The sequence below is a fragment of the Acomys russatus genome, chromosome 16 (genome assembly GCF_903995435.1).
Source record: "Acomys russatus chromosome 16, mAcoRus1.1, whole genome shotgun sequence".
In the NCBI taxonomy this organism is placed as follows: domain Eukaryota; kingdom Metazoa; phylum Chordata; class Mammalia; order Rodentia; family Muridae; genus Acomys; species Acomys russatus.
This window is the reverse complement of record NC_067152.1, coordinates 24,960,918-24,973,641: the sequence shown is the minus strand read 5'-3', so window position 1 is coordinate 24,973,641 and position 12,724 is coordinate 24,960,918. Positions and strand designations below refer to the sequence as shown.

Below are 12,724 nucleotides of genomic sequence, written 5' to 3'. Positions count from 1 at the left end.
GCCCTCTTCTGGCGTGCATGAAGACAAGACAGAATATTCATGTACATAAAATACATAAAATAAATGACTGACTTCTGAGAAAGCCATGGCTAATTTGAAACCCTGTACACACTGCTCTTCCACAGAACTGCCTTTCTTCAGTGAGTTTAAAATGAGGCCTAGAGGGCTGGCTCAGAGATTAAGAGCACTGACTGCTTAGCCAGAGTTCAATTCCCAGCAGCCACATGCTGGCTCACAACCATCTATAATGAGATCTGGTGCCCTCTTCTGTCCTGCAGGTGTAGGCAGAACATTGTATACATAATTAAAAAACAAATCCCAGCACTTGGGAGGCAGAGGCAGGACAATCTCTGTGAGTTTTTAGGACAGCCAGGGCTATAGAAAAAAAAAAAGCCTAGAACATAGAAACAAAGGAAGAAAAAGTACCCTATCCCAGAGCAAAACTAAGTGGCAACCCTGTAAAGGCAAAAGCAGAGAGCCAAATCTAGAAAGCCACCCTAGGACATGGAAGCGGTATGGGTAAAAGGTAGTTGCCAATGAAAGCTTCTCCCCGCCCCCCAGCCAGGGATATGTCTCAGTGGTAGAGTACATGGTAGTATATGTGAGGCCTTGGGTTTCTCTCTAGCATTGCCAAACAAACAACCCACTGCACCCTAAACCAAACCAGACCAAGCAAACAAACAAAAGACAGGGAAGCAAAATGATCTCAAAAATTTCCAAAGCACATTGTGTCGCCATGCTTTGGGAAAGATAAAGTGCTTAGGGAAATGTCTGTACACAATGACCAGGAAGGGTTTATTCAAATACACAAATCTGACCCAACATTGGAAAATTCTTTTGGGGGAGGTTTGAGGCAGAGCCTCACTCTGTTGCATGTGTTGTCCTGGGACACACTGTGTGGCCTAGGCTGGCCTTCAGCTTACTATCATCTCTCTGAACTAGTGTAATCCATCACATTAACAAGCTGAAGGAAAATCATATGATCATGTCAGTGAGTGCAGGGTTACTAACACAACACTGAAGAATACTGTTCAAGTTAGATGGTGACTGGTACCCATGAGTCAAGACAGCATGGCGCTGATGAAAGAACAGACAAGTAGACAGAGTGGCAGGGGTCTGCTTAAATTAAAAATGATGTTCTGTGGGACACTGTGAAATAAATGGAGCAACACACTCCAGAGTGAGCGAACATCTTTGTAAAAGCATCTAAAACTGTATTCAGAATATACAAAGATCTCCTAGAACTCAGCAGGAAGACAGACAATCCAATCCAAAGGGATCTGCACACCAAGGATAACCAACAAACATAGACACAACAAGTGGCCATATGAAAACATGCCCCGTATTAGAGGAAATTTGGTAATTAAAACAGAATGGGAATATGCCAGGCATGGTGGTGCATGCCATTAATTCCAGAACCCAAGCACTCGGGAGGCAGAGGCAGGCGGATTGCTGTGAGTTCAAGGCCAGCCTGGTCTACAAAGTGAGTCCAGGACAGCCAAGGCTATACAAAGAGACCTTGTCTCAAAAAACAACAACAACAACAACAACAAAAACCAACCTCCCCCAGAAAAAACAAAAAGGGAATAACCCTTCTCTATATTAGAGCAGTCAGCCCTGACCCTCAAATTGGCAGTCCCGAATGCTGGTGAGGAGAAGGAACAAGAAATGATAGTGTTCTGGTTGGCAGTCTGCCTGTCTCTTACAAAACTAGATAGTCTACTGCCTTAGCCAGCAACCACATTCCTCAGAATTAGCCCAACTCAGCTGAAAAGTATGTCCACACAAAGACTTGCACACACATGTTCCTGGCATCTATATTTACACCAGGGAACAGTCATTATTCATCAATAAAAATACGCTATCAAGTCATGAAAAGACACAAAGGACCCTGAAATGCATAGTACTGAGCGAAAAGAAGCCAATCTGAGGTGTCCTTGCATTGTGTAATCCCAACTACATGGCATTTAGGAAAAGACATAAGATGACGAGGCGTGCCTCTTCCTCCTCAGGAAGAGGGAGGAGGTAGAGAGGAGCAGAGGAGGCACGGTCGGTTTTCAGGTGGTGAAACCATTCTGTGCGAAGCTGAATGGTGAACACAGCACTACGCATTTGCCCAAACCTAGAACACCAAGAATGAAACCTTATGTGAACCATGGATTAGAGTAAAAATTAGTAGGGGGATATGTGGGGGAGGACGAGTGTACATGGCAGAATATAAGGAACTGTATATTACCTGTCTCCTTTTCTGTAAATCTATGCCTATACTAAAACACAAATTCTATTAATTGTTAAAAAATAAAAGCAAAGGGACTAAAGCAAGTTGTTTAGTTATAATTTCCAAAGTGCTATGGGTACTGGAGAGATGGCTCAGTGGTTAAGAGCATTGGCTGTTCTTCCAGAGGACCTGGGTTTGAGTCCCAGCACCAACATGGTGGCTCACAACCTTCTGTAACTCCAGTTCTGGGGGATCCAATGCCTTCTTTTGGTCTCTGGAGGTACCAAGCACATATGTGGTGCACAGACATACATGCTTGCAAAACAACCATACATGTAAAATATAATAAATATAAGAAAAAACAGTATTATGTATGTCTTGATAGGAGTCATTTCAAACAAATATATGGAAAATAGAATTTTTTTTATTATATTATAGTTTGCTACTTTTTTCAACCTTAATATAGTATCAGGTACAAGGCATGTTTTGGTTTGTAGACTACAGAACATATTTCAATTAAAGCATCCACTAACACGTAAACTCCCCTCATACACTGCAGATACTGAATTAAATGTCTTCTCAGAAATGCCATGTCAACTATTTTCTGTTGTTTCTAAAATGTGTATTTCCCAAGTTTCGCTCTTACTGATGTTACTTTATGGGGTATCCACGATGCTTTCAATGCGAACAAATCTTCGTCCCTTCCTTCAGAGGCAAGTAACCATGCTTTCACCTCTGGTCTTGAAGTTTATGGGCAAGACTTAGCTCCGTAGGTATGAACAGAAACACAGATCTGACAGGTGACATCGACATCAGGACTGAATGTTCCAGGACTGCAGACCACTGCAAAGGTGAGGAGGGATGTCAGTCAATGCAGTTTACAGTGCCTCCTAGCAACCATACCAGAGTCTTCAATAGTAACCCTTTCTACATAAGCCCATGCCTGCTTAGCCAATTAAGTAGTGAACATTACCTCAACTTTGTAATGTGACAATCTTAAAAACAGGAGAGAGTTAGAACACTGTCTTTTCCTTTCTATCACTGTGTGCAAGGCCTTCCCCGTGCTTCCTTTCTAAGTGCCTGTCTGCAGTGTCTACTTCCTGCTTCCTTGCTCTGTTTTCCGGGCAGGACAACCCTGCTGCCCTGCTTAGAACGTGTCCCCTGTCAGAGCACGATGGAAATGTTTTGTAATACGAGAGGGAACAGCACAAGAATGCACGTTAGGATGACTATATTAAAAATTTGGGTTTTCAAGTTTTTTGATTTTGTTTTGTTTTTATTTCTCTTTTCTATGGACGAATCAATGAAAAAGATTCAGTTCAACAGTCCCAGGTGAGCTATTCATCCTTTCTCTGGAAAATATAGACATTTAGGTATTTATATTTTATAATTACCGCAACAGCTAGCACAATTGCTGTGTAGACCTTCGTTTTTTCCAAAGCCTGGTTGACAGTTATCTATACGTACTACTTGAAAACTGTGGTCCACAAAATGCATAGCTGGTATAGTTTTATTAAAGCGATGGTATAAAATGTATGCTTGGCTCCGAAAAAATTCTTCTATCCGGTCTCTTGCCTAAGATTTAGAGATACCAGAGAAAATGATAATTACTCATTTAATAACCAAACACCTTTTCATGAATCACAGGCTATAAAATGAAGCAGAAATATTTCTTTCTCATTCATTAGATGAAGTCCTGAAGCTCAATGTTAAAGCCTAAAATTAAGTCTAGCTTTGACTTTACTAATTATTGTTAATTTATACCTAGAGCAGCTAAGGAAAAGTTATAAAAACTTGTTTAGGGGATGGCTTAGCTGGACAAGAGCTTCCCTTGCTTGTAATCTCTGTGCTGGGAGGGTGGAGGTGGAGACAAAGAATTCTGGGGCTTTGCTGGTCAGTCTAGTCTAGTCTATCAGGCAGAGACCCTGCCTCAAAGGAGGATGTAGTGTCCCTGAGACTGACACCCGAAGTCATACTGCAGCCTTCACACCCCCAAATACCTACACATACATAAACATGCACACACATGTAGTGAGAATTCTGGAATTTTGGTTTCTTTTATCGCTGTTGTTGTTGTTTTTCGTTTTTCAAGACAGGGTTTCTCTGTGTGGCCGTGATTGTCCTGGACTCGCTTTGTAGACCAGGCTGGCCTCGAACTCACAGAGACCCGCCTGCCTCTGCCTCCCAAGCGCTGGGATTAAAGGCGTGTGCCACCACTGCCCGACTTTTTTGTTTGTTTGTTTCTCTAAAAAACACAGAAATAGGGGCTGGAGAGATGGCTCAGAGGTTAAGAGCGCTGACTACACTTCCACAAGTCCTGAGTTCAATTTCAGGTAAACACATGGCAGCTCACAACCATCTATAAGGTGATCTGATGCCCTCTTCTGGCCTGCTGCTGTACATGTAGGCAGAACACTGTATAATAAATAAATAAATAAATAAATAAATATTCTTTTTAAAAACCCCACAGAAATGTGTTTTTGTTTTAAGACCAAGTGTGGGAATATGGGGCTGCTTTGGGGCTGTCTGCAACAATTGAGCATAATTTGCCTCATGCTTTAGCAGAGGCATGGTTCTGCAGCTGCAGATAGTTTCTGCAATTGTATAACATTTGGAATTCTGGGAAATCTTCAGAGGGAGTATAAATGCGAGGGCTGCAAAGGCAGAGTTGGTGGTTGGTGGTTGCTCAGGAGGGTCGGGTGCCGTTTGTTAGTAGTCATGCTCAAAGAAGAAGCAAGAAGAAAGGCATCCGGGGATCTCTACCTCCTTCTCTCCCCTCTCCCCTTCTAGTGATAGGGCACGAAACTGCTGAAGCTAAAGGGTGGGAAAAAGAAGAACCCACAAAGTAACAAATAATGGCCACACACGCACATACACACTCGCACATGCGCACTCACACACTCACACTTACATACACGCACACTCACATACACAGATAAAGGCTTGTTTTGAATTATTGTAGCATGTCTTTTTTCATACATAGATTAAATATGATCGCTAATTCTCCATGATGAACAAAACCTCAAAACAAAAAAGAGACAAAGAGCTGGAGAGGCAGCTTAGGAGTTAGGAGCACTGTTGCCCTTCCTAACACCTGCACAGCAGCTCACAGCTGTCTGTAACTCCAGTTCCAGGGGATTCTATGCTCTCTTCGGGCCTGTTCAGGGCACTAGGCATGCATATGGCACAGAGACGACAGACAGACAAAGGCTCAAATACATCAATAAAAAGCTCCCCGAGACTGTGTTTCTTGTGTAGCCCTTGATGTCCTGGAACTTGCACTATAGACCAGGCTGGCCTCGAACTCACAGAGATCTGCCTGCCTCTGCCTCCCAAGTGCTGGGAGAATAAAAATAAAATATAAAAAAACATATACAGTGTTCGCCTGCATGTACACCTGCACGCTGAAAGACGGCACTAGATCTCACTATAGATGGTTGTGAGCCATCATGTGGTTGCTGGGAATTGAACTCAGGACCTTTGGAAGAACACGCAATGCTCTTAACCTCTGAGCCATCTCTCCAGCCTGGGAGAATAAAATTTTAGAAAGAGCTGAATACAACACAAATCAAGGCTTTAATTAACAGTATAAATGATGGTGTGAATCTGGCCTTGGAACAGACATAGTAACTAGCTCAACTGAGCATGTCGCATAGACCATGCACAACAAACACCCCAGGCACGGACTCAGAGCAAGTCTGGAGAGTAAAGACCGTTTTCTGACTATGCCCTTAGCCTCTTGAGCCGGGAGCGGGAAAACCACCACATTTCCCATAGGTGCAACCTTGGAAGAACCACAGCTTTAACCTATGATAACTCGATTGTGAGCTTTTTCTTCATGCCATTGCTTAACCATTTAGAAAATGACGCCAGGTGATGGTGGTGCACACCTTTAGTTCCAGCAGAGGCAGGCAGATCTCTGTGGGTTCAAGGCCAGCCTGGTTTATAGGGTGAGTTCCAGGACAGCCAGGGCTACACAGAGAAAGCCTGTCTCAAACAAACAAACGCAACAAAACCAAACACCAAAACCAACCAACTAAACAAAACCCACTGCCACCAACAAAAACAAAACCCAAAACAAACAAAAAATCCCCAACTAACCAACCAACCAAAATAACCAGGGATTCACCTTTCTGCTATAAATAAAATTTATAATATGAGCCTGGGAAGGTATATAATATTCCAGATGATTTATACACACACACACACAGCAACATATATATGTCAACAATCTTCATTTAAAAGACTGAAGCAGGCTGGGCAGTGGTGGTGCACACATTTAATCCCAGCACTTGGGAGGCAGAGGCAGGCGGATCACTGTGAGTTCGAGGCTGGCCTGGTCTACAAAGCAAGTTCAGGATAGTCAGGGCTACACAGAGAAACCCTGTCTCAAAAAACAAAAACAAACAAAACAAAACAAAAGACTGGAGCAGGCTGGTGAGAAGCTCAGTGGTGAAGGTGCTTGCCAGCAGGCCTGACTACTTGAGTTCCACTCTGAGATCCACACAGTAGGAGGGAACGGACTCCTGCAGTCTACCAAGGAGTTTATCTCTGTGTTGTAACTGTTTCTCTAGGATGAAACCACCTGGGACTGTTGAGACAGCTGACAGGTGAAGGAACCTGCTGAGACAGTACATGATCTGATTTGACTCCTGGAACCTACACAGACAAAGAAGAGAACCAATCCCCACCAGTCATCTTCTGACTTTCACATGTAGCATTTGTGTAAGTGCGCATATATACACATGCACACACATATACACATATATAATTTAACCAATTTAGAAGAAATACATTTAAGTTTAAATTATTCACTGGGCAATGTGGCTCATGCCTGTAATCCCAGTACTCTGGGAGGCAGAGGCAGGTGGATCTCTGTGAGTTCAAGGCCTGCCTGGTCTATAAAGGGAGTCCAGAGCAGCCAAGGCTACACAGAGAAACCCTGTCTCAAAAACAAAAACAAAATTTTAATTGTTCTTTAAAAAATATAGGGGGCTGGAGAGATGGCTCAGAGGTTAAGAGCACTAACTGCTCTTCCAAAGGTCCTGAGTTCAATTCCCAGCAACCATATGGTGGCTCACAGCCATCTATAATGAGATCTGGTGCCCTCTTCTGGTGTGTAGGTGTACATGCAGGCACAACACTGTATACATAATAAATAAAAGATATTTTTAAAAATTAAAAAAAAACTTAGAACAGTCCTGTTTTGTTTCACACACACATACTGTGTGTGTTATGTGGGTACATGCATCCTCTGGTTTGCATGTGGAGGTCAGAGGACGACGTGAGGTGGAGCCTTGGTGAAGTTTTTCCCTTTGAGATAGGTTTTCCTGCAGCCCAGGCTAGCCTTGAGCACTCACCTTGAGGATGTTGTGGTTAGTGGTGTCTTCACAGTCGGAAGAGTCGTTGCACATACTTTTCCAGCCCGGTGCAAAAGGGTTCACTGCAGAGGAAAACATGACAGGTGCATACCACACGTCCGTAAGGCCCCCGAATGCTTTGGTTGGTATGTGGGCAGACATGCGCTGAGCCCAGCTAGCTATCTAATCACAGTAATAAAGCTGGGCATACAGTGTGCGACTTTACTCCATCTGGGGGCTAGTGGGAGTAACTACAAGACTTGAAAATAGAAATATATTGGCTCTGGTTACTCCCTTATTAATTTTGAAAAAAGGAAAATAATCCCTAAAATTCTGTAAGAAAACTGTAAGTAGAAATTTAGCTGCACAGTTAAAGCTTAGGTCAACAACATAACACTGAGCTTAAATGATAAACACTGTGTTGTGTTAGAAAGCACATCACCAGTATGCTGACTTTTAAATCATAACCAGGCAATAGTGTAAACTAGTGCTTAGCAAACACTTCAAACTTACTGCTTATGAGACATCTCATATTTACATGGCAATTAATTTATAATCTGTCATAGTTTTGGACTAAAGTCATAAAATTTATGTTGTAAAGTTATTTCACCTTGAAAGGCTATGAATAGCTCATACACGAAGTCGCGATCTGGAATTTTAACAGAATGGCACTTATATGATGGTTCTATGATGTGGCACGACAGATCAGAGATTAAATTATCCAAGATTTTCTTCAGCACTCTAAAGAGCAGGTCATTATATCTTCCTACACAAGATTTTGTGGTAAACCGCACAGCCATGTGGTAAGAATAATCAGGTTCACGATAGGCTTTGGGAAAAGGTGAGAAAACAATCGTGTCTTGCATTAATTTCTGCTATTAAAACATTTCAAAACATGTAATACTAAATGTCATTAATCTTACAAATCAGTTTTAAAATTGTACTTATCTAAAAAAAATACTCCATCAGTCTGTTCACAGAATACATATAACTAATAATTTCAATGAAAAAACATCATTGTCATTAGATGTCTATCTACTTGGGAGAAATGGCTTCAGTGGGGTGGCAATCAGGTAAGTTAACAGTCTCAGGAAAACAATGGGGCTGGAGACATGGCTCAGTAGTTAAGAGCTGTGGCTCACAGCTGCCTAGAGCTGCCTCTCCAGGGCATTAGACACCCTGTCCGGTCTCTGCTGCCACCTGCACTCAACCCACATAACGCACAAAGACACACACATATACATAATACAGTAAATCTCGGAGGACTGGGAAGATGGCTCATGTACTTAGATTATTATATCGTAATTATAGAAATATTACCAAATATCATAAAGTCATATCTCTTCTTTACTGTAGTTTCTTCTTGGGTTTCTGCTTTGATAGTCTTATAGGAAAGAGTACACGTATAAAGTCCAGATAATGACTCCATAAAATTCTTCACTAACAATTTTCCTGTGTTTGTTATATTTATCTGGCTATTCCCTAATCGGAAAGAGGAAATCACTTGGTTATTCAACAGGTCACGGAAACATTATTCAGAGTCAGGCAGTGGTTATGCCCACCTTTAATCCCACCACTGGGGAGGCAGAGGCAGACAAATCTCTGAGTTTGAGGCCAGAGTGAGTTCTAGGACAGTCAGGGAGGGCTACAAGGAGAAACCTGTCTCAAACCACCAAACCAACCAACCAAAAACCCAAAACTAAACCAAACCAAACCAAACCAAACCATTCAGTAAATTCAGGACTATAAACAAACATGCAAAACTTCAAGAACCCAATAGAATTTTTTTTCCCCCCGAGACAGGGTTTCTCTATGTATCCTTGGCTGTCCTGGACTCCCTTTTGTAGACCGGGCTGGCCTTGAACTCACAGCGATCCACCTGCCTCTGCCTCCTGAGTGCTGGGGTTACAGGTCTGTGCCATCCTTTCAATCTGCTTAGTTTTTGCATAGAAAGAATGTAAGTCATAGCCCAAGGGGAAAAAAATATAACTTGCCTAAGTACTGAGCAAATTTCATTGCAGTTAAAATTAACTTATTGGGGATGGAGAGATTGCCCAGTACGTAAGAGCCCTTGCTGCTCTTGCGGAGGACACACATGGTGACTCACAACCACTAGCAATTTCAGTTCAATGAAATCAGCTATGCTTTTCTGACCTCTGAGGGAATCAGGCACTCAGGTGGTGCACAGACATGCATGTGGGCAAACCACTCACTATATACATAAATTTTAATAAAAATTTAAAATTAAATTTGTTCTGTTCAATAATGACAGTCTGTTTTAAGAACATTGTTCACATCATTAAAATATATTAAAATTATTTACCTGTTAATGTATTTTCGTTTGGCCCAATCCATAAGTAGGTGGGGTCCACTATTTCTTTACTAGCACGATTAATATCCATACAAATAAGGGCAGGGCTATTCTGATGTAACTTGACGTATATTTTCACTGTGACAAAAGAAAACTCTGCATAACTACATTATACAGCAAAATAAACACCATCCTGTTGTTTTGTCCCAATGATACCAATTCGTTTTTTCTGGATTTCAGTACTTAGAAAGTACTCCTAACAAGCTGGATGCCGGTTGTCATTTAGAATGAAGTCTTTTGTGCTTCTCACAGTAAGCCTTTAAACTCGTACTTTGCCGGTCATATTTTCTTTATTCTGTGACGGTCCATAATAAATGTATGGCAAGTTCCTTTTAATGTACTCATTAAAGGCTATTGAGGTGATCGTGGAATTAATGTTCAGAGGCTGTGAGCTTGACTGATAAAGTGTTTCAAAACTGAAAAACTTGGTACTTCACGTACGCTTCCCGTTGTCCCGGTGCGGTACTAACGAGAAAGGTGTCCTGTAGCGATCTCCACTGACTCAGTTGGTCTCACAAGACCCCTATTTTAAGTCCTAGTCATTGCCAGGGTCTCAATCTATAAAGGCTACTGCACAGTTTAGTGGAGTAGTTGGCCTTATCTCAAAGTAGCTGGGTCTCGAATTTATCCTGGGGAATGTAGGAAAGTTAAACCACAGAGGGTCACACTGGAGCTGAGGATTGGTGAGTGAGTAGGGCTGGTTAACACAAGAGGGGGAGAAAGGCCTGCCAGAGAGGGACGTCCTCCCCACCAAGTGGCTTCTTCAACCCATTACAAAGCAGAAGTATTTGAAAGAGAGCTGGTATCAGAGCCATAGATCTGTGGTGAATACTGGGACGGAAAGACTATCATTGCTTTGAGGACGCAATGATGCAAACTTCCCGAACTGCAGAGCCAGCTCCCTTTCCCCTCCTAGAAGAACCTAATCAGGTACACCCCCGACTCCCCCCTCCCCTCCAGCTTTTGGGACAGGCGTAGCGTGAGAAGTGGCACTTAATTACCTGGGTGTCCTACCGTGCCGTAAACCAAGCCTTTGTTACTGAATAAGGAAGAACGACGCGGTTCAACTGGGGAGGAAAGAAAACCTCTGACTTATTAGTGTTTAGAGGACCCACAGTTCAGCGAGGGTCAGAGCGGGGAGGGATGGGGGGGCTATATGGCGGTGGGACGATACTGGGGGGGAGGGCGGGGAGGAGGGAGGCGAAGGAGGAGTCGGTGGGAATCTCAGGCAGAGGGAGGAGCCTGTGGGCCAAGCCCCACCTCCTGCGAGAGACCAGAGCACCACGGAGAGTAGGGCCCACGCGCGCATCACGGCTCAGGCACTAGCGGCGACAGCAGGGCTCCCTCCTACCTCAGGCCAGGCCCAACGCCTCCCCATCGCTCCTCTACAGAGCGAAGCAAACCGCCGAGGGCATTCCCCCTACCGGTCCGTGGCTACCACGGGGGCGGCTGTGCCCGAGAACGCCTGCGTGTTCCGGCCCGGCACGAGGGGCACGAGGGGCGGAACGGGGCGGGCGCGGGAGCGCGCGCAGGACGCCCCCCCCCCGCGCGCACGCGCAGTTGCGGAGCGCTGCGCCCTCCACGCGGTTCGCACCTGGCCTCGGGTGCCATGTTCGCCTTGTTCTTCTAGCTCTAGTCTGCACGGTGGCGTGAAGAGGGTAAAGGAAACGTACTCAAGACTTCCCGGGGCTTCTTCAGACTCGGGGCTAAAGGAACTGACAGGAGAACACAGTGGGTCCCGCGGATGATGGTGGCGTCAAGCAGCCCCCCCTCCCCCCAGGACGCCATTGCTTAGGGATCTGAAGAAGGGAGAAATTTGTGGGAACTTCCTAAAAGCGAGGGCCCAGCTCGGGAACTCCCTAGTCTGACATAAAACCGATGTTGCTACATCTGTCAAATGTTCACACCCAGTTTCTACCTAACTACCTAAAACCAAGACCTTGAAGAGCCTTCAGTGCACCCAAGGGTGCCTCCAGACCTTCTCACGTGGAGGAAGAAGGTTGAACCTTTATTTTTCAGCTTGGAATGAGAGATGATGTAAAGGGACAACCCCTCATGCAAATTTACTCGCAAGTAACTTTGCTTTAGAAAATGGGTCCCGTCGGAAGGCAGGAACGTATGATCTTTTCCTCAGCTGATGTAAGACAAATCATTATCAGGGAGCTCCAAAACAGTCTTTCAGAGTTTTCTTCCCAACGCCTGGGTGCTGGGCACCAAACCCAGGACCTTCACTGGACTGAATCGTTAACCCCATCATGTGTGGTCCCATCTTGACTACTATTTAGGTGACCTGAAAGGCCCTATGTGTTGTTTATTTCTTAGCACTAAGACACCACCCTCAGTAGTGGTTTTGAGTAGGTTGGTAAGGAGAGAGCCCCAAGGTTCAGTTAGGGTGCAGGATGATTATTTGGGGTGAGAGCATGGGTTTTCAGTTTTATTTCCTTTGAGCCGAGTCAGTATTTGGACTGTCTCAGATGGTCCAGGAGCAACCTTTGTCAGTAATTTCATTTTTAGTCACTGCTAGTTTTATCTGTACTGCACAAGCGTGAAAATGTGATTCAATGAGTCAGATCCACCCGTTGTCAGTTACTACGTCTAGACTCAGGGTTTAGCCTCAACTGGTAAAAATGTGTATGGCTGTTTTGCTTGCGTGTCTGTCTGTCTGTGCACTATAGGCGTGCACTGCCCACAGAGGCCAGAAGAGGGTGTCGGCTCTGAGATTGGAGTTGAAGATGGTTTCCAGCAGCCATCTGGATGCTGGAAATCAAAAGTGGC

General features: G+C 44.1%; 1 protein-coding gene across 6 annotated transcripts; it reads right to left on the bottom strand.

Annotated features, from left to right (window-relative positions):
- Nucleotides 1–2,622: 2,622 nt before the first annotated feature.
- On the bottom strand, nucleotides 2,623–11,436 carry Zpbp2 (zona pellucida binding protein 2). Of its 6 annotated transcripts, none has more exons than XM_051158497.1 (8): nucleotides 11,210–11,436; nucleotides 10,951–11,016; nucleotides 9,902–10,027; nucleotides 8,899–9,060; nucleotides 8,189–8,407; nucleotides 7,579–7,661; nucleotides 3,686–3,793; nucleotides 2,624–3,061 (listed from the first exon to the last, which is right to left on the bottom strand). In XM_051158497.1, exons 1-8 carry the CDS (start codon nucleotides 11,256–11,258, stop codon nucleotides 2,948–2,950), a joined length of 927 nt encoding a protein of 308 aa, XP_051014454.1. In that variant the 5' UTR covers nucleotides 11,259–11,436; the 3' UTR covers nucleotides 2,624–2,947. The 6 variants fall into 6 exon arrangements, with proteins under 6 accessions (XP_051014456.1, XP_051014454.1, XP_051014458.1 ...); XM_051158496.1 differs by having other exon boundaries at nucleotides 2,625–3,061; nucleotides 3,613–3,793; XM_051158500.1 differs by having other exon boundaries at nucleotides 2,625–3,061; nucleotides 3,613–3,793; nucleotides 11,301–11,436.
- Between the last annotated feature and the right edge of the window lie 1,288 nt (nucleotides 11,437–12,724).